This window comes from Amphiura filiformis, chromosome 16 (genome assembly GCF_039555335.1).
Source record: "Amphiura filiformis chromosome 16, Afil_fr2py, whole genome shotgun sequence".
In the NCBI taxonomy this organism is placed as follows: Eukaryota; Metazoa; Echinodermata; class Ophiuroidea; order Amphilepidida; family Amphiuridae; genus Amphiura; species Amphiura filiformis.
Window position 1 is genome coordinate 17,635,150 of NC_092643.1, and position 24,974 is coordinate 17,660,123.

General features: G+C 36.7%; 1 protein-coding gene across 4 annotated transcripts; it reads left to right on the top strand.

Annotated features, from left to right (window-relative positions):
- The first annotated feature begins 414 nt into the window (after positions 1-414).
- Positions 415-23,973, top strand: LOC140135662 (scavenger receptor cysteine-rich domain-containing protein DMBT1-like). 4 transcript variants are annotated; one of them, XM_072157241.1, is made up of 11 exons: positions 415-850; positions 5,457-5,759; positions 6,395-6,706; positions 7,645-7,953; positions 10,234-10,399; positions 10,934-11,076; positions 11,549-11,863; positions 12,196-12,453; positions 13,162-13,311; positions 18,826-18,922; positions 21,427-23,973. In XM_072157241.1, exons 1-11 carry the CDS (start codon positions 754-756, stop codon positions 22,043-22,045), a joined length of 2,769 nt encoding a protein of 922 aa, XP_072013342.1. In that variant the 5' UTR covers positions 415-753; the 3' UTR covers positions 22,046-23,973. The 4 variants fall into 4 exon arrangements, with proteins under 4 accessions (XP_072013342.1, XP_072013343.1, XP_072013344.1 ...); XM_072157242.1 differs by having other exon boundaries at positions 415-841; positions 5,454-5,759; XM_072157243.1 differs by having other exon boundaries at positions 415-841.
- The last annotated feature ends 1,001 nt before the right edge of the window (positions 23,974-24,974 follow it).

Consider the following 24,974-nt stretch of genomic DNA (forward strand, 5'->3'; position numbering starts at 1 on the left):
GTCCAACTGTCCAGCGCTCGTTTCAAGCTGGTGACGATAAAAGGGGTTACCAATACTTTAGTAAATATAATACTCTAAATATAGTATTTGAAAATAAGATTATCGACTCTCGACAAGCATGTTCAATGAAAAACACGAGGAGACCTCGAAAATGTTATAGGCGAGTGGATCTTTAAAATAGAAAGATCAATATGAGATTGGTATAACAATAGAGTTCATTGAATCAAGGAGACCCAGCCCATAAAACATTTTACATGCAAATTATTTGCATTTCTCTGCGCTACTTTAAGTACTCTCAACTTTCAGCCTCGGTTTAAGTCAATTCATAATGGTAAAGGTAAAGGAACTTTGCTTTCGTGATATTGCAGTGCAATGTAACATCATCTTCAAGCACAAGTTCTAAAGTGCCAGCCGGAGTGCCAGCTTTCAAACACTTGAGTCTGAAGAGAGTGTGTTTTTTTCTTAATGGTCAGGAATTCCAGTTGGAAAAGTAATCGGTATGTACAATTGGACTGGTACAATAGCCTGATCATTTACGTCATCATACAAAAATTAATAATAACATAAAACATGGCCGAAAATCTACAACCACCTTGCCGTGTGTAATGCTGAAAAAGAAAGAGAGAAACGGATGTTTTAAAATGTGAAACGAAATATTCTATCGCCCATTTGAGAATACTGAAATAATGAGAATATCTATCAAAGAACTCGGGTGAAACTTTTTGTGTGAGTTTTTGGTCGTCGTCGGAAAGGATGATTAACAACATTTACGTACTCCTCATTTCGTTGATGTTTTGTGATGTGGCGCAATGTCAGCTTGGTATCACACCATCTTCTGCAGGTAATACAGGTAGGATATTGTAATACCAATCAAGTTGTTTTTTAATTATTATTTCTATATTTTTAATATGCAACCTGGTATGTAATATCCGGGGGTATGAGGCGAAATCCATTGTCTTGCAATATCTACCAGTAGCGCGCGTAAACAACAACAACAGCAACAAGTAACAGCGAAAAACCTAAACGCTGCAAAGACTTTCGGCACATATTACACAACGTTTATTCAAATATCAAGTCTAAAGATGACAGAGGCAAACATAATTTATACCAACAATAAATTTTTAATCAAAATTGAATACAATGTATATCTAAACTACAAAACAGAATTTTGAAGGTTATGACTGGGCAAAGCCAATTTTGTATGTCTGTATGGTGGAGAGGCATATCTGAGATTCAAAATACTAGCCTGTATATTGTACACCAAAATTGAAAGTATGTAACTGTGATATTTTACCGATAAATGAAATACCAATGGGTTACAATACACTAATCACACTATACATGTATACGATATAATGCATAATGTTAAATCAAATGGTTAAAATGTTAATGATATTGATTTAGGGGCTCCATCTTGCAGTGGATCCACCATTCAGAAAGTAGTAGTGTGCATCGAATCAGGATCGAATTAAGGCCCAAGAGAGTCACATTCAGTGTATACCACAAGGTACATGCAGTCACAGGCCCATTGCAGTTTCTCATACATTAAAAGTAACGACCTACCAAGGAAATTACGCAACAAGCATGGCAAGGCTCGTCTGTTTGCAGTCGATTGTTACTATCATCTGGAAATGAAGAGCTTATCAAGTAAATGAGACACATGGGGTTGTTGACTTAACACGGTTTGGAAATAGGCTCTTCAAATTCAGAACAGGAGCTCGCAACTTTGCAGGCAGATCTTAAACTTCATGAAGAATGGCAGAACAACTGAAGTTCACAAACAGAAAACAGACTCCAGACCTGAGCTACAAATTCTGTAACCAGCAACTTGCAATCAAATCCTTATCTTGGAGTGGAGTTTGACAAATAACTCAACTGTGCTGGGAGTATTAAGGAGTAACCTGTGATTTTGTCTCCAAGTAAGACAGCATACAAAACACTGGTTAGACACATTCTTGAATATGGTAGCTGCGCATGGGGACCATTAAAAAGTAACACATCCAGCTGGTCGAGGGAGTGCAGAGGAAAACAGCCAGATTCTGCCAAGGTGACTACAAACAAAGAAGCAATATGACTCAATATGTTAAATGACCCTAGAATGGGTCTCTGGAACTGGAAGTCAGAAGGCAGGAAGCGAATGAACATGACCATGATGACATATTACAAGACACACTCCTCTACTCTAGGTTCCAGAGTATAAAGACAGCTTGGTTTGCAGTGCGATAATACTCATACATATGAGGGAGGCACTAATAAGGAAGAAGAAGAAGAATACCATCAGGGATGGCAACAAGGAACAGAAACAGAGCAAACCTGTAACAGATGTTTCCTAACAAAGGATGGTATATAAACACTCCTTTTTCCAAGAGCATCACGGGAATGCGGAACAGGATGGACACAGAAACCAAGGAGCCAAGCCAATAGAAGTCTTCAAAAACAGAATGAACAAACCAGAAACCAAAGCAACTGAAGTAACAAGCAAAGAAGAAACTAAAGCAACTGAAGACAAGCCAAACAGAAACCAAAGCAACCAAGAAAAGTGAAGACTCCAGAAACAGAAAATAATTGGGCCCTGGCACAGGGGCTACGAGCTAGTGGGGCCAAGATTGACGCCCATGTACGTGATTTTGCTTGTTGCGTAAGGAGCAGAGCGTAAGGAGTTGACATTAAGGGCTGGGGTATGAACGTTTGGACAGTATTTATTTTGGGACATTAGAGCACATCAGACATATCGAATTGCATTCTGAATACGAAGAATGTCATTCTGATATCAAATAATTTTGAATTTTGAAATTCGCAATTTAATACACATTTTATGGCAAATCATTAAAATTGATATTTTTGATATTTAACATTACTTGAAGTAAACTTTATAAATCTGATGATTTATACTTAAAGTGTATGTATAGGGTTGAAAAGCCGACGATCAATTGAAAATTTTGACCTTTCGTATTGAAGATATGGATTTTTTCCCCAAAACACCAAAAAAAATTAGGTCTTTTTGGGAAAAAATCCATAGCTTCAATATGAAAGGTCAAAATTTTCAATTGACCGTCGGCTTTTCCTCCTGCTACATACACTTTAAGAATATATCATTAGATTTATATAATTTACTTCGAGGACTGTTATATATCAAAAATTTGAAAAATATCAAATTTTTATAATTTGTCATAAAATTTGTACTATATTGTGATTTTCAAAAAATGAAAATTATTTGATATCAGAAAGACATGCTTCGTATTCAGAATACAATTCGATAGGTCTGATGTGCTCTCATGTGCCACAAAAAATACTGTCGAAACGCAATAAACGCTCATTTTAGATCCCTTAAAAGACCAATACATAATTTACATAAATGTATAGGCCCCTAAACACTTACATGTACAAAGTCTTTCAAATCGAATATTTATAAATGTTTTTTTTTTTAGTAATTTGAAGGTCGTGTTTTTATGGGATCCAAATGTATTACATGTGTTTTTACAAGTTCCCAATGTATCTCAAAGAGTTTTCATATATCTGAAGTATAGTATACATACTTTGAATGGTAGTTGTATAAGAATTCTAACAATAGTAGATTAAATCAGATATACATCATGGTTGCACAAAAATATACATGGGGGAAAAACAGTTAGTAAAATTAATAGTTTATAATTAGTAAATTACCACTAAAATTGTCTATATTTTCCAGTTGTAAAATATGCCATTATAACTCTTAAGAACATTGGTAATTAATTGCTTTAATTGCCGCACTGTGATTCACCACTGGCTATTATTTAACTCATACGTAACGAAAAACAGTTAATCGTCATGCACTACCAGGTAATGCGTGTATCATCACTGCAGCACAAGAATCTTAATCATCAAAAATTGAGAATTTGCAGTCTTCAAGGCTTTTCCAAAGCGTTCGAGGAAATTAATTACACACTTTTTGTTTGCTTCGGACACCAGCCAACTGATGGACTTCTTTCGAAAAAATAAATAGGCCTAAATACGCCCGTTACAATTTATTATGTTTTTCAGTAGATCGTTTTGATTTTTCAGTTTTAGTACTGCGAGTACATATGACATTGTACATTGTAGGCCCTGTGCGAAATTTTTATAAAATCTAATTGCTTATATTGATCATTGTTGATAGTACACATTATTTATATCATTGACCATGTTGTCTTTAATACATTTTTAGTAAAAGCATGTTTCTGTCAAATCTAAACCCACGAGCCACGAAAAATATCGTAAGGTCAGGTCAGGACAATCAGTACAATCAGCTCTGTGCCATGGGGCATTATTCAGGTCATTCAGATTCATGACATCCATTCAAACATTCAAAAATGACCTGACCTCAACATATAATAGCAAAAAGCACCTTTGTTTTGGTTTTAGCCACCTTTCTTGCTGCATATAAATGGCTTGGTCATTGATAAAAAACAAGGGGTGGTTGAACTTTTAGTTCCCGGACTTTAATAGTTATGCCTGTTTGGTACAGTGTATGTCCAAATTTCGGAGAAAAGTAATTTATTTTTATGATAAGATCCCGGGGGAGGCACTTAACATAAATGACCATACGAGAAGTTCCCCCGGAAAGACCCCCGTTTTTGGATATCGCAGATCCGAAGACCCTATATATTTGACCAAAATAGAGCAACCCTAAAAGACCTCAAAATTGCCCATTCGTCACCCTTGATTTTGACTGCCCCAAAAGTCCCCATTTTACTTGTTCGCAGCTCCAAAAGCTCCGAATAACGATATTTATATATTATGTTTGCAATGCAATGCAATGCAATGCAATGCAATGCAATGCAATGCAATGCAATGCAATGCAATGCAATGCAATGCAATGCAATGCAATGCAATGCAATGCAATGCAATGCAATGCAATGCAATGCAATGCAATGCAATGCAATGCAATGCAATGCAATGCAATGCAATGCAATGCAATGCAATGCAATGCAATGCAATGCAATGCAAGTAGAATTGTTACGCCAGAATAACGATGTTATATGTTATTGTAATATGTAATGTATTCGGAGTGCTAAAATCACTGCGCATCATCCAGCGCATGAGGCATCTATAGGTCTAATTGTAATGACAGATATACTCCGTGAACAGGCTAAAAATGAGGTAGTTTTGTAAAATTCTTTTATTTCAAAAACGCCATCAATTGTCAAAATTAAAAAAAGCATGTAGGCCTATAAATAGCTGAGATATTGCTCAACCACATCATTTATTTTGTTATGGTTAGTTTGTGCGTTAAAATACCCAAAATATTCAGTTTCCGACGATACTGGTACAGTCCCTGAACCAGTAAATGAAGACCTGAGCGCAAGAAGACCGTACGTCCACTTGGTCCCTCAACATGGATGTACATGTGTATATGCACTAATTTTGATAAGCAAAGGATAAGACGTTTTGAGCACGAAAACATATTAACTTCAGCAACATATTTTTTTACACAGCAGGATTGAGACTTCAAGGTGGCCCTGACTCATACGAAGGTCTGGTCCAGGTCTGGTTAGGTAACCAATGGGTGTCAATCTGTGCCGAAGGATGGGATCTCCAGGATGCACACGTCGCATGTCAGCAGTTGGGATTCCAACAGGCTTCAGAGATTATATCAGGAGATCTGTATGGCAATGGCGGAAACAACTCAGTGTGGATTAGAGATGTGGATTGTAGGGGTACAGAGGAAAGCTTACAGGAGTGCAATTATTCGGTTTCCGATGTCAGCTGTCAACAAGATGGTGCTGTAATATGTGCGTCAGGTAAGTTTTTTAAAAAAAAGCGCAGTGGTTTATACTATAATAGTGCGCTACGCACAGGACAACGCCTAGACGTTGATCCACAAGCCTCGGCACACTTTACAGGTTGTCGCTGACCCGATCGCTGACCACTTTAGTACGGCCCACATCATTCCATAAACCATTTTCAAGCTAACTCAATTTTTCCACGAGAGCGTACTAGGCACCGCCAGGGTTTGAACCAGCAACCTCTCGCACCATAGTCGAACGCCTTAATGATTGAGCTAACTTGACTGCTACCGGGCTAAGTTACGGGGCTATAGGCTTATTTATCATGATTTACAGGAGTGGGTTGATGGGATTCTAACTATTTTTTTATAACATGCATCATCAGCCATTCATATCGTATTTAGACCGATTGACCTTTACAGAATTATTATGTTAACATGTTTAACATTTTTATGATAAAGCCTGAAGAAGGTACGCTTGGTACCGAAAATTTGCTGCTTAAAGTATAACTGTTTCCCGTCTCCGTTCGTTTTATTTTACATGTTTAAGGCTAATACGTTATGTAATGGGGCTGTTACCAGTACCACTATGTTTACATTGTCTGAATATTATTTATGTAACTGATTTGTATAATATTTTGATTTCAACAGAAATAGAAATTCGTTTGGTGGATGGCGAAGATGTTTTATACTCAGGACGTCTTGAAATCCTCTATCGTGGACAATGGGGGACAGTCTGTCATGACGACTGGGATGATATGGACGCTAGAGTCATATGTCAAATGCTTGGTGCGCCAGGAGTTATGAGCAGTCTGACGTTCTATGGCACAGGGAATGGGCCCATCTGGCTGGACAATGTCATGTGCAATGGAGACGAAGAAAGTATTGCAGATTGCAAATTTCCTGATTGGGGTAAACATGATTGTTCCCATCAACACGATGTTGGCCTCTCATGTCGTGATGGTAAGCTCCAATAACCTCGCTGTTGTGACATTTGCGATATGCGTGAATAGCGAATTGGATTATGATTATGATATATATATATAAAATTATGTAAATCCCAAAGAGATTATACAAGCTATACATATATATTCAGTTTTATATATAAATAAAGATAGCACGAAGTGAGCCATTTAATGCAATAGCTTAATATTTATTTGGTATCCTAGAAGTTCCCTATCAGCTAACCCTTTTCTTTTTGAACAGCAGCAACAACAAGTCAACAAGTCAATAACAACAACAACATAAACAACGACGGCATATAATTTACTTTGGATTTGTGATCATATTATGTGCACATGAAGTTACCATCTGATTGCCATGCATGTGTACATGAAGTTGTCATGCAGAAAAATAACTACTACTTTTCCGAAATGCATTAATCACATTATTAAAATTAAATTTCTGGAATCACGAAATAGATGGATTTGTAGGATTGTAGATTTTAAATCAGGTTAGATTTTTTTTGATTGACAAATCCAAAAATACTCACATAATTTAGGCTTTCGCCATCTTAGCTGATGGCTTCTTCAGAATGACCACTGGGGATCCCCTTTCCCGCAGGATATAGGCCACTGCTTCCGGCGACTTTCGCATCCCTCGGTTGTTTAGTTCTTATGAGTGGATCGCATGTACGTGATCAAGAGAGTAACTGCCGATGTCCCGGTTGACTATTTTATCCCCCCTGCCTTCTGATCCATATTGATTCTCTGATAAGTCTTGTTTGAAAACTTATGTGAGTATTCAGTTGGATTTGTCAATCAAAATATCTAACCTGATTTAAATTACTGGAATCAAGTTATATTATCATGTCTATTGAAGGCTTTCTCCGTGGAATCATTTGTCACTAACCTGTCAATATTCAAACTAATCAAATCATTCTACCATTGGTTGACTTTCAGTTCGACTTGTTGATGGAAGCAGCATTCTTGAAGGCCGAGTTGACATCCATTACGGAGGTTCCTGGGGCTCGGTATGTGACAATCAATGGGACATACAAGATGCAGATGTCGTGTGTAAACAGCTGGGGTTCAAGAGTGCTTTCAAAGCCACTGGTGCCGCGGCATTTGGCGAAGGCACAGGAGACATCTTTCTTGATAGTGTGCAATGTTCTGGAACAGAAGATGCGCTAAGAGACTGTTATAATCGGGGATGGGGGCAGCATATGTTTTGTAAGCACTCGCAAGACGCAGGCGTTATTTGCGATGAAGGTAAGTGTTTGATAGGTTTTTTTAGAGATCATTGTACCATTAAATAAAGTCTTAATGTACGATCTTTTTAAATTTTTAGATTTTTCTTTTTTTCTTCCAAAATGATAAATATGCAATCATTATGAAAGTTCCCAATACATTTGGACGCGAAAAACATTGGAAATTTGCAAAGAAACAACATCATAAACTTCACCTCTATCACTCGAAATATTTCGCACTTTTTGGATTAGGACGCCGAGTGCAGCCTCAGAGTTACTGTCTGTTCAATTAGCTTAGATTCTTGAATTTTTAAGATATTTGAAAAAATAAAAAATTGTGGTCAACGTCATCAAAGAAAAGTGTTAGCACAGCCTTAGACCTAACATGATTTATACTTTTCAAATTCTAAAGTTTAATTTAAAACCCCATTTCTTTTCAATTTTGGTCTTTTCCCGCGATATTTTTATAAAAAGCCGTAGAACGTCGGGTACCATAAACTTTTTTGAATCAATCCATTTAGAGCAATGGGGACGAATGTCACAATGCGCAGAGATAGTATTTATTCGACCATCCGCATCAGGAAGTATTGTCCAGCAAAATATTTGCCAGTATGCCTAATTTGTGTTGAAACCCTACTGTTGAAACAATACGTTATTATTTATGAATTAAGGTTTTCTAAAATAGGCACAGCTTATATGAATACATTCCTTGCGTATTTATTTATTTATTTATTTATTTATTTATTTATTTATTTATTTATTTATTTATTTATTTATTTATTTATTTATTTATTTATTTATTTATTTATTTATTTATTTATTTATTTATTTATTTATTTATTTATTTATTTTGCGTATGGGTCTGAGAATGGGTATTATAAAACTACACATTTATTTTCAATTTGTTATTTCGTTTTGTTTGTTGAATACAAACTGAAAAAACCGTGAAACAAAAGAACTTTTGTTCAAGAAAATATTATTTAAAACAATCAGGTTACAGAAAACAATTCTTGTAAAGTCACTGTATCTGAAAATGTCAAGCGAATGCTGATATTCTTGGGAAGGAATGGTGGTATTAAACAAAACTCAATTTACATTGTAAACCAGTTGAAGAACGAAATCCATAATTTTAATGTAATTGTTTAGGGAAAAATAATGCTTAGAATAATGTTGTGCATAAAACGTAATCGCGCCATATAATTTCGTGTAACAAAAACCGGTGGACCATCATCACCTATAGAACCTATCCAATAACCGGAACGGTATAACATGATTGAAATGGCAGGACAGATTGGCGGGCAGATTGTTTTGCTAAATTGGATAGGGTCTATGCCCTAAGTTGAGAATGGACCGTCCCACTCGATTTGTAAAAAGGTCGCGAACCCTTTCGGTGGACCCAAGTAACTGCCTAAAATGAGGTAAAATTGAAAAGAAATGGGGTTTTAAATTGAACTTTGATATTTGAAAAGTATAAATCACGTTAGGTCTAACCCTGTGCTAACACTTTTCTTTGATGACTTTGGCCACAAGTTTTTATTTTTTCAAATATCTTAAAAATTCAAGAATCTAAGCTAATTGAACAGACAGTAGTCTCCTACGCAGCCAGTTTAGTTATGCTCTCTCCACATTTGTGGAGGGAGCGTAACCAAACTGGCTTCGTAGGAGATTAATATTTGCGATCGTTCCGACATATTATCATAATCTAAAATATGATAATATGTCGGACCAACAGAAAATCATCCCGTTTTACTACAAATAGGGCGAATTTGACAGAGTGCTCACAGATGTATGTTGGAACATATGTAAGTATTACAAATATGCCAAAAAAAAATAAAAAAAAAAAAAAAAAAAGATCGTACATTATAACAGATTTATGAATTAAATAACACTTCCAATCACTCTCGTCGATTTTAGAATATGAGATGAAGATGTGCTCCGTGTTTTAGGCCACAATTTAGTCCGACGTCTTTGCGGGTGTTTTTGCGTTGCACAGGTCGCGCTTTCAGTCTCCTCAGCGACATACGGTGTTGGGCCTTGATATTCCAGTCAATGAACATGATTTGTTCACAGACTTGTACGTCTTACGGACGTTTTCAGTTGCAACAGACGCAGCGAATAATTTAGGCGTACCGCCAGCGTTTTAACGTTGTATTTTCCATAACGTTTTCCGCAGTGGGTACAATTTCCAGCAGCGTCTTCCGCTGCCGAATCACCTCCCACGCAAACCAACATCACCATCAACAACGACAATACAATTATTGTACAAGACTCCGTTCATCACTTTATTTTTGTTTTGTTTTAGTGCGGTTGGTAGGAGGTGGAGGAGACTTCGAAGGTCGTCTGGAAATCTTTCACAATAATCAGTGGGGTACAGTATGTAATGATGCATGGGACTTCCAGGATGCCAAAATCGTCTGCCAGCAATTAGGTTATGAGGACGCTCTGGAAGCTAATATTGGCATTACTAGGTTTGTTGATCTCTATTCCCGTTCCCTATTCGCATTTTTCGTTGAGGTGATACAACTTTTATTGTCAATACGTTGCAAATTGTAATTGGGAAGACCAGTGCATTAATTTTTAAATCTGAAAAGTATCAACAAATTAATAAGTAAGCTTAGAGAGGCTTTCATGACGGGAATCCAAGCAACAATGTTTCAACGGATACGTCTTCGGATTTTTTGTCAATGCGACGGCGTACCCGTTGAAACTTGGTTACTTTGTTAGCTCTATATTTGTGATAATGGCGACAATTTGAATGAAAAAGATTGCACTTAAGCCCACTGAAATTGTCCCTTTTCATAAGAAGACACGCAAAGAATGTCATGTCACATCACGTATGGTTTTGAGAAGTCTTCAGCCTCCAGGGATTTTTTCGGTGATACAATGTAGCTACAATTCAACGTTTAATATCGGTTTGTTAGTAGACAGTCTGACTATTTCACGTTTTCTTTGAAAATATGCTGTTAACATTATTACTGTATTGCTATCAACCTGATCAATAGGTTTGGCGAAGGTACTGGACCTATCTGGCTAGATGAAGTTACCTGCAATGGTGACGAGCAGAGATTAGTGGAATGTGGACGAGCAATGTGGGGTGACAATGATTGCAATCATTCAGAAGATGTTGGCATTGTCTGTGTTACGGGTAGGTATTATCAAGAGGCAACCCACCGCAAAATTCAGAATCATACTTTTTTTAATATCATTATAGTAAGGGGAAGCCCGCTATGACAATGCTTGCGTCCAGTGCTGTACTGATGCTAATGGCAATCCAGATGGACCACTCGACTGTAACCAGTATTACATGAACACAATTACTGGAAAAGCCGTGTCCAGCAATTCGACAAGAAGTTATAGTATTGTGATGAAGAGGTTTGGTGATTTGAAAAATTAGAAGGATCATAAAGATTCGTATTTCTGCAGTAATCTGTTGGAGTACGTTGGCATAGTCACTGTATGAATCAACATGCAAGTTATCAGCATAGCTTCCTAGGAGAAAACTAAATGTAGACTCTTTATTAAATGATGTTACTGTGTTGATTATCAATAAGAAAAAGTCATCTACAAAGTGTAGGGAAGTAACTTAAGTCATTATTTGTTATTTATAATGTTACCAGGTCCTACATTACGATTGGAGCGTGGAAGCCAAGCATCAGGGCGGGTTGAAATTTTTTACGAAGGCACTTGGGGCACCGTCTGTGATTTCCAGTGGGACGTCGCCGATGCAGTAGTCGTTTGTCAGTACCTGGGGTTCCCAGGAGCTTCATGGGCTACGAGTGGGGGCAACTATGGTCAGGGAATTGGTCCTGTGTGGATGAGTGGCGTGCAGTGCAATGGACAAGAGACGCGGTTACAAGATTGCCCTCAGCCACAGCCTTGGGGTGAAAATGAGTGTGATCATACGCAAGACGCAGGCGTCGTGTGTGTTCCAGGTAAATCGACAGGATCACATTTTCATACGTGGATATGGTACATGAACGCCTGATGTCACGTGATGTTGCTGCAACCTGTTGGCGCTCTTGGATTAAATCAAATTGATGTCATGCGTTGACGTACTGCGTCCCTGGAAAAACGAAATCATGTAAACTATATAATGATGTAGAAATACAGTTTTCTTTTCTAGCAAAGAGCAGTAAGAAATTTGTACTTTTACACGGCAATAAATGAGTATTGCTCAGTTTTCTGTCAAATTAAAAAACGGAATTGTTGTGCCAAACATAACATGCATTAAAATGAGATTACCTTGGCTTTATTTTTACGACAGTTATTCCTGACACAGAGCCGCCAGAGATTACGGATTGTCCGACTACCATCTTCACCACCGTATATGATCGTTCCTCACAAGATGTCTCCGTGAGTTGGAGGCAACCCATTGCAACAGACAACTCGGGGGAAATCCCATCAGTTACAATTTCACATCCTCCTGGTTCCGTCTTCCCAATTGGATTTACCATAGTGACGTATACGTTTATGGATCCGGCAGGAAACCAGGCGGAATGTAATTTTGAAGTAATTGTTGAAGGTAAATAAAATAAAGGCCACGGGACTAGATCAGTTTAACATTCTAGATGTTGTTAGATGTAATATACAAATGAAATTAAAATTTGGACTGGTGGCAAGAATATTATAGTTGAACATAATCTGAGCATGCTGATAGGGAGAAGAAGGGCTATAACGAAACGAATATAAGAGAAGAACAAATAAGATAAAGTCAGCGCCCATCTCTATTTCAATAGATGTTGATCAAGACTCCTCCAGTTATGAAAGAAAGGAAGAAACAAAAGAGCAATAAACCGACAAATAAAGGAACTAAATTTCATCTTACATCTTGCCTGCGTATACTGAAGGTTTTAATTAACAAATTCCTACAGAATCTGATTTTAACGATAAAAGGAACAATCACATAATTATTTTCCCTGCAAGATATTTCAACTACTCCTCCAACTGATCATTAGCATTAATAGCTCATAAACGTTACAATTGCTACCCCTAGCGTCGACTGCTTACATTCGTATGTTATCCATGCTTTGCGAATTCGACATCCTTACCTGCACCTGAATGAGAGTATACATACCTTTATCAAACCTTCATGTTGAATGTCAGATTTACTTTTTCACATTTGACAGTGTACAGTAAGCCTCATCTATTGTTTTTCCGAAACATCTGAACTTTGAGGTTGGGAAGTTATTGTCGTATTTTTACCAGCTCTGTTCTTTTATATCATCAACAGCATTACCACCAACAACATCAACAGAATTACCACCAACTACATCTCACATAACGACAGCAACTGAAGAATATTCTACATACGCATCAGGCTCAAGTATAAATCTTACAACATCTCTGGGAAGCACGAGTATTGCAACTGGAAGTAGCACATGTGAGTAAATAATTACTGTGAACCGTCCTTTTTGTATTACCGTAATAACTCGATAGTTAACATACCGTAAAACCCCGTCTACAAGGATATACCTAAGAAACGCCCTCAATAAAATTGGTTGCTTGTTGTATTTGGAGTTTGAGCAAATATATACTGGCACTGGGTGGCTATGCATTCCATCTAAGTATGTTGTAACACCAATCAATTGTATTGACATAATAACGACTGTTTCGTATATCAGGATCGTATAGCTCAATTGATAGAGCGTCAGACTTTGGAACTGAAGACATGCTGAAGAGAGCATGGTCCCGGCACCGGTTCCGTTTTTTCATTCTCGTTTAATTTTAACTTTTGACATGTTCTTTTTATCTTTCTTCAAATCTACCTTTCTACTTTTAACTTTAGGTGCGTTTTTTTTGTTTTGTTTTTTGTTTTAGTTTTTTTATAGTTTTTTTAGTAATTTTGTGGTTTTATAGAAACTAGTAAAAGCATTTATTCTAAATAATAGCGAAACCCACGGTTAGACAGATGTGTTGTAACTACTTGTCTGTCCTCGTCTTTGCAATAAAAACCTATGTTGCACCTTTGTGCCATCCCAATTCTTGAGGTAGGGTGCGTTTTTGGCTTAAGCACGATTTTGTTTCTACTTGAAATGAAATCAAAATAAATATTGTTCTGTTGCCACAATTGCAGTTTTTCAATAAAAAAATAGATGAGGAATAATAATTATTCCATATTTGAATCTATTGTCCCATCAAGAATAGAGTGTCTTCAAAAACTTCAATCAATTCATCTGACAAAGGAAACTATTCTGGTCATTCAATTTTGTTTCGCTTGCACCTGTTATATCACAGGCGTTGGTAGAGAAGGCACACTTCTCTTGTCTTCACCGAAGTAGTGATGTAAACACTAACATGATTAATTACCATAGCTAGCAATGGACATACACTATTTTTTGTTCCACTTGAACCCATACTATAGGCTATTCGCTGTCGATGTGACGTAATTAATCGGATTAACTACCATAGCAATTGATGAATACAATTTCGAATATATAGCCCTGCACTTCATCGTTCACGTGGCACCTATGCATTAAACCATAGTTGTCAAAGAAATGCTAATCACTCGCCATGTAAGATTAGTATTTATGAAAAGAGTGGTATTCAATCTATGTTTGGTGACATACGCGGGTGATTAGTGCAATCTGCTTGATGGTAGTTATTGCGATTATTACGTCACTTCGACAGCGAATTGTAGTATAGACGAATCCAACAAGCCAAGTGATGGTCAGAATTTATTCGGACATTATACGCTGGTGAAGTTGCGTAATTAATCGGATTAATTACCATAGCAATAGGTGAAAACAATTTTGAACATATCGCGCTGCGCTACAAGCAGGTTACACTCATCACCTGTACTGTGTATGTCTGCAATCATAGATTGAATACAATACTGGTCTTTTCAAAGATCTTACAGGTGCAGCATGATATGGTTCAATGAAGAGGTACCGCCTGAACGTATCAGTGTATAACGCGGTATATTCAAAATTGTTTTCACCTATTGCTATGGTAATTAATCCGATTATTACGTAACTTCGCCAGCGTATTGGAATAAAACAGGAGGATGTGAGTTCATAAGGGCAATGTCGGGGATAGGTCACAATCGATGTGGAGAGATGAGAGGTCCGACCAACAGCCATAGCGATTCAACTAATTCCAGCGGACGGTCTGTGGCTAGTAAGGAATCGTCTTTGACCACATGCGCAGATCTGTCTCGTCAGGAAGATATTTAATATCCCGAATTTATAATAGGCCTATGCCTACCAGTTCCATCGTATAACCGATCTGCTAGAGAATATTTGTTACCATGTTTAATAAATTCGTATTTATCGTATAATAAAATGTAGCCAAATGTATATTATGTGTCACACGGTTTTCTGCTGAACCACTAGCAGGCTATGTTACCACATCTATGACAATGACAAAGGTGAATTTTGATGATTTTTACGATCGTCCGGATGAGCAAATCACTGAATGGGTCTTTAGTTCCCTCCTCTCCTTATCCTGCCAATATTATATGAATCAAAGAAAAATAAAGAAAAAATAAAATTAAACAAGAAAAAAAGACAAAGAAAAGAAACAATAAAAGAAAAACAATAGAATAAATTAAACTAAATATGAAAAAAAAATGATCACGAAAGGAGTCTTTAGAAAATGCAAGAAAATATAAATGAAAAGTTTGAACAATATTTTGTTTATAAAAGTTTGTGTGACCGTGATGAGGCTCGAACTCACCATCTTCCGATCTAAAGAACCAAAGTCTTATGCCTTGCCAAGTGAGCTATGCTCGTGAGATGCGAAATAAAGATAAAATAATACATTGTATACCTGCTTGTGTCGGTAAATGATTTGCTCAAATTCCATAATGATATAATATTGTGGAGGGCGCTAGCGTGAAATATGCTATCATCACAGTCGCTTCTATTCCTTATAGACGGGTTTCTACGGTATGTGCTTACTATCGAGCGCGTTTGAAAACATGACATTGTACCACCAAAGTCCGGCGCTTTACAAACTAAGCTAATGTGGTTGAGACACGCATTTGCAGGTTTACTTGTTCGTATAATTATAACTATGTGTATTGATGATTTGCTCAAAACCCTTTACACTTTTGTAGATGGGGCTCTTCATGTTTGCATGTTTAAAAAGCGCTCGATAGTAAGCACCTATCGAGTTTTTACGGTAATGTTATCTGGGACATGGTACCATTCCAAACTGAATCAAGTTGTGTGGTACAGTATCATACGCATTTTGAAGATCAAGCCATGTTACTGAAGAGGTTCATCAGGTCTATTGATTACACAGCTATTTAAAGTTCTTTGTCACGACCAATGGTAAAACTTTTTAAACGTTTTTCCATTGGTCTTGACAAAGAACTTTAGATAGTTGATCAAGCCATTTTGTCGCAATAGGATTTCCATTTCTCTTGGCATCCTGGTGCATCTCCGTTAGTGCCTCTGTATCTGTATGTTTTACACAGCCGCATACTTTCCCCATGAAGTCTTTCCGAATGTATTTGTCAATGTAGTTGTTTTCAGTCAGGTAGGTGATGGTCCGTTGAGCTAGGATTCCCATTCTAATATTACTACTGGAGTTTGAAGTGGGAGGGCTATGGATCCGATGTCTCCTTGCTTTTGGCAATAAGGATGGTTTCGCATATCCAGTAGGTACACCTGACGTTACGAATCAGGGTTGAAATTACGTTGTATTTGCAAATGGACTTCAACCTGAGTCAACCTCTTTAATTTTTGCATTGGAAGTTGGTTGATATCAGGTTGAAATTTCAACGCTGTATCAACGTTGAAATTTCAACCTGATTTCAACTAACCTCTAGGGTGAAATCAGGTTAAAGTTGAAACTTCGACGTTGTATCAACGTTGATTTAGAACTAGTTAAGTGCTACGTTGATTCAACGAAATCCTAAGCTGTGCCCACTGGGCATGCTGGGTATTCTCCAACTCGGAAATATATTTCCAGTACTCCATATACTGCATATTGTGTGTTGTTTTAGAGCACCTTTTCCATACTAAGTAGGGTATGCGGTTGGAATTTCTTCTTTTTAGTAATTTGTAAATTCGGCAAGACTTGGCAGTTTGGTGTTGAATGGTTTCTTTGGGAGTGATGATCTTCTCATTCCTTTTAGTGGGTGATGTTTGTATCCCCGTTTCTTGTCATTGTTGACTGAACTGCAGTATTTTTCTGCTACAGGTTTCTGGAAAGTTGGAGTTCTGTTTTGGTTCTGATCAAGAAGTTTTTTGGCAAATTGGTGCGGATTTTCATCCCCACCTTCCGAAATTTGTTGTGTAGCCTTATGATCATACAAAAGTTTTTCTTCAGTTTCTTAGCCTCCACCATTTTTGCGCCAATTGGCGTTTGTCTCCTTCTTTGTTGTCTTGACGTCTTGGGACTTGGGTTTTCGATCTGCCTCTCTTGATGATGCTGGTTTCACCCGGAATCTGTCCACTAATCATGCATTAAGGGGGCGTGATTCTCTAAGTTGTTGAGTTGCTCGGCAGGTGTTCCTCCAATTTCTGAAGGTAGTTTCTGTAGGTCTATAGGAGTCCAGAGGTCGTTGCCGTAATATCCGTCCGGTTGGTACGATTTTCTCCTGCTCTCGCACGGACCTAGGGATGACATTCTTTATAGGACTTGCCAACCTGTCGCAAGATCAACCCGGCTTTTTCCCCAATGCCAGTGGTCTTTCCCAGCTGTCAACTGTCTTTCCTGTAGTCAAGCGGTACTTTTCCCCACCAGCCAACCAGTACATTCCTGGTAGTCATAGGTATCCACCTGAGGTTATCTTGAGAAGTTATTGGTAGAACATCTTCGTAGCCTCATTTCATCTTATTTTTTATGATGAACACTCCATTGTAGTTTCCTCTTGTGAAGGTGGCTTGGGAATAGTTCCTTGAACTGTGTTTATTTTCTTTGCTTACTTAGCAAAATCAGCTCTGAAGGCTTAAAGGAAGTCTCCGGCAATCACAACATTATTCCTTATATGTTAGAAAAATAATTATCAAGCACGAATCACGTGGTTTTATTTAAAACAAACTCATAGTGACCATGAAAACAAATAAACGAATAAAAACATCCGTTTCTCAACACGCGATATTCAAAATTCCCGGGCGCCGAGTGCAATGACGTCCCAGTAATACAATGAAGGCTGACGACAATTGAACACAAATAACCATACGTCATTGCACTTAGACAATTAAGGCGCGGGAATTTTGAATATCGCGTGTTGAGAGCCGACTGTTTTTATTCGTTTTTATGGTCAATATGGGTTATGTCATACCATGTTTCCTTTGATTAGCCTCATCGATGAAGTTGCTTAAGGTTTGGTCATGACGCCAGTTGTATCGTCCACATTGCAGTGAGAAGTTGCAGCCATTTAAGATATGGAACAGTGTACAGTTGCTGTGATGACTTAGCTTGCAGTATCCTAGATTGGTCTTGCCCCATAATCTCAGATTCGTGGGGTTAGCAGTTGGTCATGTATGGCGTTAATATGGAACGACAACAGCTCGGTTATCCACACGTGCAGCAGCAACTTCTTCCATGATGTGTCAACTTGCATGGCGGTGTCCCTACTTGGCACAACCTTATAGGTAGACATGCACATCATCTTCATCCACATCATTGACAAGACTGGTCAAGCACTTTCTGTGTTCCTGCGGCTTCATGTCTTTGATTAGCTCCTGGTTCTTCTAAAGCCAAGTCCTGCTCTGATCTGTCAATACTAAGGACCGACCATGCATCGATGGCCGATCAAAAGATGGAAAGAAAAGAATAAAACCGAAAAAAAAAAAAATCGAATGAACGATATGGGGATGCAGTTTTTGTGTTTATAATATCAGATATAACGGTAACATTAACCGCACATAATGTTCTTTGAACCATAAGACTTGATATTTAATATTTTGATTTTATGTTTGTTTATTTTTTTTATTTTCAGTTGATATGAGCCTGGTGCTTTATTTAGGTGTACCAATGGTCCTTTCCGTATCTCTGGTTATCATCGTTGCTGTATGTGTGCTTTGTTTATGTAGACGGTAAGCTTGATTATTCTATACCATAGAATATTAGTACGCCTATGATCAGAAGAGTTTATAATTCTAACTTACTCTGCACTACAAAAAGAGCTAAAAAAGCGTGTTTAGGAATTTTACGTGGTGCAAAACACTTTTCTAACGTTTCTAAACATTTTTGACTCCTGAACCCCTAGAGGCAGCCAGCCCTGACATATAGCTACTAACTGCTCCATCACGAGGGGCACTCGACTTGACAGGGGTGTGTGGACAGCACAATGCAAAAGGAATTTAGGAATTGAACACTTTTCTAAACACTATCCCAGCAAACACAAAAACGTTTTTAAAACATTTTAAATAAGTTATATTTTGGGTTTTGGTTTAGGTAAAACGTTTTAATAACATTAAAATGTCGGGTTATATAAAGGTCATGAAATCGTTTTAAAACGTTTTGTATGAAAACACACTACAACAATATCTTAAAAATATTTTCGAAATGTCATTGTAAACAATTTTTGCAAACATTTTTGGCCAAATATTTTGTCAACACTTAAGGGCTGGGGTATGAACGTTTGGACAGTATTTATTTTGGGACATTAGAGCACATCAGACATATCGAATTGCATTCTGAATACGAAGAATGTCATTCTGATATCAAATAATTTTGATTTTTGAAATTCGCAATTTAATACACATTTTATGGCAAATCATTAAAATTGATATTTTTGATATTTAACAGTACTTGAAGTAAACTTTATAAATCTGATGATTTATACATAAAGTGTATGTAGGTGGGATGAAAGCCGACGATCAATTGAAAATTTTGACCTTTCGTATTGAAGATATGGATTTTTTTTCCAAAAAACACCAAAAAAAATTTGGTCTTTTTGGGAAAAAAATCCATATCTTCAATAAGAAATGTCAAAATTTTCAATTGACCGTCGGCTTTTCCTTCCTGCTACATACACTTTAAGAATATATCATTAGATTTCTATAATTTACTTCGAGGACTGTTATATATCAAAATTTGAAAAATATCAAATTTTTATAATTTGTCATAAAATTTGTATTATATTGTGATTTTCAAAAATGAAAATTATTTGATATCAGAAAGACATGCTTCGTATTCAGAATGCAATTCGATAGATCTGAGGTGCTCTCATGTCCCACAAAAAATACTGTCGAGACGCAATAAACGCTCATTTTTGATCCCTTAAATAACATTATGTTAAAATATTTGCACCCAGCAAACACAGAAATGTTCTTAAAATGTTTTTTACAAAACGTTTTAATAACATTTAAATGTCGGGTTATATAAAGGTCGTGAAAACATTTTAAAACCGTTATTGTAAATATTTCGGGCAAACATTTTTTGCAAAATATTTTTCAACCCCAAAAGAACATTCTGTTTAGAATGATTTGTACCAAGTTTTCACAAATGTTTTTGGAATGTTATTAAAACGTTTTTATACCCTTTATATAACCCGACATTTAAATGTTTTCTGTAAAACATTTGTATTTGCTGTGCAGTAAATTACCAACAAATGTTATTTAATGTTATGAAAACGTTTTATACCATTAATGTACCCTTTATATAACCCGACATTTAAACGTTTTCTGACAACCTTTTATAACCTTTTGCGAATGATGTCGAAAACGTTTTGTGTTTGCTGGGATCTTGCACCACGTTTTTAAAATTGTTTAAATGCTACACATGTTTAGGAATTTGATGGGCTGTGTTTTGGAATTTAATACACGATGTCTTGGAATTAACATGGTTTGTAGGAATTAAACACTTTTCTTGCACCACGTTTCTAAACATGTTTGAATCCCAAACACCATATTCAAATTCCAAGACATTATGTATTAAATTACTAAACACATCCCATCAAATTCCTAAACATGTGTAGCATTTAAACATGTTTAAAAACGTTTTATACCATTAATGTACCCTTTATATAACCCGACATTTAAACGTTTTCTGACAACCTTTTATAACCTTTTGCGAATGATGTCGAAAACGTTTTGTGTTTGCTGGGATCTTGCACCACGTTTTTAAAACTGTTTAAATGCTACACATGTTTAGGAATTTGATGGGCTGTGTTTTGGAATTTAATACACGATGTCTTGGAATTAACATGGTTTGTAGGAATTAAACACTTTTCTTGCACCACGTTTCTAAACATGTTTGATTCCCAAACACCATATTCAAATTCCAAGACATTATGTATTAAATTACTAAACACATCCCATCAAATTCCTAAACATGTGTAGCATTTAAACATGTTTAAAAACGTTGTACAAGATAGCGTTTAGAATAGTGTTTAATACCTAAACACGCTTTTTGCAGTGTGTTTGATGCTAACTACAATTCATTTTTGGTATACTCTTTTTCCGACCTTTTAAACAGGTTAAAGATATTGGCAATTTGACATAGTCATACGTGTAATAATTCTTTGTAAATGTTAGTGTTAGAGTTTGAATACTTATTTACTTATTTATTAAAAACTCTTCTATTAATTTTACAGTACGAAACGTAAGCAAAACCAATCTCATACGGAAAGCCAAAAAGGTCTGTTTCTCGCAGCTGACGTACCTTCACCAACGACATTACAATTTGAGATGATGTCTCCGTATTCCGTCTCTGCCCGAACTACAATGGAAGGCCGCCAACTTCCCTCACAGCCTTCGAGTCACCTATACGACCCTGATCCGCCTGATGCAGAGATTGATCATGAGTACGATGACGCAGATAGCGGCCATTACGAAGCGCTTCCTCCTATAAGAGATGAACATGGTTATCTGATTATGTATGCGGATCCCACCAGAGACCCAGAAGGGTATCTCGTGCCAGACAAGAGACTCTCGGCTATCTCATCTATCTCGGGTACCTCGGCTAAAGAAAATTTAGTGGTGTACAGTGAGCGCCCCGATACACCTCAAACCGAACCAGTGATGTTATCTTTTCAAAATGCCGGTTACGAGAGTACTTTGGGTAAAACGGGGGTTCAGATCGCTACTCAACCAAGGCAAACTGAACAAGAAAGGAAAGACTCAAAAGGAAAGAAAAAAAGAAATTTTAAGTTAAAGGAAAAAAGAGCGTCTAAGCAACATCCGTCACTCAAAAGAACGTTAACTGCGCCATGATCTTCACTGCGTATGTTATCTAATGTGATTAGGTATGTAAGGTCCGCTGCTGAAGGGCCGTTATTCAATATCTGCAAGTGCGTCTCAAATACTGGAAACTTATACAAGCGATTTCTGCGGACAAATCCCCAGGAAAATTCATTGATTTGTCTTTTGGATATATTGTTGCTTACTGACGGGGTCTGCCAGCATGACCAGGGAGTGGCCAATGGAACAAACCTTAACAAATATGTTGGTTTCTTTAAATCCGCTTTAGGTTCATGTAGCCGTACGCGTATGGTTCTTTTCATGATTTTGCTTTTTGGGGACTCCCCCGAACTTTAAATGTTCTTAATGCAGTTAGACCTATCCATATTACGTCCGTAATAGCTGGACACCGGTTTTCATCATAGCTGGGAGGCAGAAGTATGCTATCAATAAAAATGCGAATAGATAACAAGAGTCAATTTCGGCATCAGCTCTAACTTAAGAAACCACAGATTTTAAAAGTGTGGAATTTAGACTTCTTGTGTCTATTTTGATAGCGGCAACACATCTATGATAATTTGACGGTGACATGACTAAGTACATTTTGTAAAATGAAAACATATAAAAGGTTTTCGTCAAGTGACAAAGACATGCTGATGATAACTTCTCCAAACCACCAAACCAACAACTTGAAATAAAGAGAGAAACGGCATAGTGTTAAAATCTTGAAAACGTTCGACCTATCATATTCAAATAATGTGATCAACTGTTTAATCATGTCAGAACTGCATTATTATAGCGAGAATGAAGGAAGTCAAGGCATTTGTTTTTGGTTATTTTGATAAAATGCCGCATTTTCATTTTGGTCCCTCTCTGTCCTACGGAAAGGTTTAGATTTCAACTCGCATCTTTTGTATACGACCATGGTCTTCTACTTCCATGGTAAGACGCATCGTAGAACAGTTAGAAAAGTCTCAGTTATAATAGTTAACACTTAGTCACAAAAATCTTTTGCAATTCTAACATTGTGAATAATCATGATAATTACAACTTTTTCTGTTTTTATTAGTTTTCATTTGGCCCTTCACAATAGATTTTTAGCTTACTCTTTAAGATTTTAAAAAAGAAATGAGATAACTTTTATTAATATTAATTACTTATTATTTTCTTTATTTTGAAACCAGTGGTCCGGGCACAGCCCAATATCACCATTACATTTTGACACTGGGGATTTTTTATTACAATTATCATGATTATGGTTAATTTTATACATTGATAATACTGCAGGGGTGTTTTTGTTTGTTCAGCATCATAGTTGCGATGATCAAAGTAAACGGTAACAAATTAATGTAATTCGAATATCATTTAACAGAGAAAATGTGAAATAAAAATTGAATATTTTGCAATTCTCAATTTTGAATGCGGGAGAGAAACAGTATTTCAAAATCAATTGTGAAGGGCCTTAACGGTGGTTTTATCTGTATAATTATGTATCTTTATGCTGCAAATTCACGATATGCGTATTAAGCTTGCAGGCAAGATAAGTTCAAAGTAAAGTTTCTATAATAATGACAAAATGCAAGGTAGTTGCTGGACAACTATAGGTCTACGCATCAAGTGCATGCACATTGGTTTCGAAGAAGGCAATTTTATCATGTATTATGCTAATCTCTGTCCGAGTATACATGTATGTAAATAAGTATGTTTTGTTTATACCTTTATAATCGTTTCAAAACGTAGTTTGAAACTGTAATGTATAAAATGTTCAATGTTTTACTTTTTATGCGACAATCGCTTTAACTTGAGTTCTAGATAGATAGTGTCAGATATTTTGTAGAAGCTTTTTAGATGGATATTAACAAGTAATATTATGACGTTTTAGATGGATATTAACAAGTAATATTATGACGTTAGAGATAGTTTGCTGTAATAAAGTTACATAATTTTAATATTTTACCAAATTTGGTATTGGATATCGATATATTATTTTTATCATCAGCACTGGTATATCTCTCAAGTTTTATTTGGTAACCCTACAACTAGCTACGAAGGGGGGGGTTGTCCATTATCCGTCATAAACCCGCACGCTTTTACGCCCAAACGACCTAAGCTAATCGTAGATTCATCCTTTGCGCTCATTTTGGGCTCTTGGGATGGTGATTTTTTTTCTCTTTTTTTTCCTTTTTTTCCTCTTTTTTTTTCTTTTTTTCTTTTTTGCTTCTCGATTTATTTTTTAATCATGTCTTCATATCCTGTCCACCCACCTCTGATCTGTACATGATAATATCAGATTACTACCTCTCTTAGTTGTCATGGTTCTGAGAAATAACCAGAGAAAATTGCTGATTCCAATCAGTTTTTATTATGTCTTACTCACAACACTGTAAAGTTCTCAGCGTATTATAGGCTCCTTGGCAACAAGAAAGAATTAGGAGCGTATTATTCATTTCACTATTATGAAATAATTCCAAGAGTTACTGGACTTTTTACTTGTTAGTTCGGTACAAATAGTCATTTTTGTGGATTGTTTAGCCGAAAATCAATTTTGCCTATACTTTTGCACATATTATCCAGAATTTCCCAAATCAAGTTGCATGGGCGCTCTCGCATTACATGCATTATGGAGTCATAGAGACGTTATGTGGGGAATGTTTGTACTTATTTTAGTATCACTGGATAGTGAAGACACATAGCGATACATTGGTACCAAATATAACGGTATATGACGTTTATAATTGAAAATTAGGGACCGCTTCCCAGAGGGCACTTCAATATGAAATGGATAGGTAGATGTGGGGCTGGCACTTTCGCAGTAAGGGGCATTCGGTGAGAGCAAAATGTAAAAAATATGGGGTCATTAGGTGAGAGCACGATTTTTGGCATTTGGTGAGAGCAAAATGTAAAAAATAGGGGGTCATTGGGTGAGAACATGACCTTTTTTTAAATGGAATCTTTGGGTGAG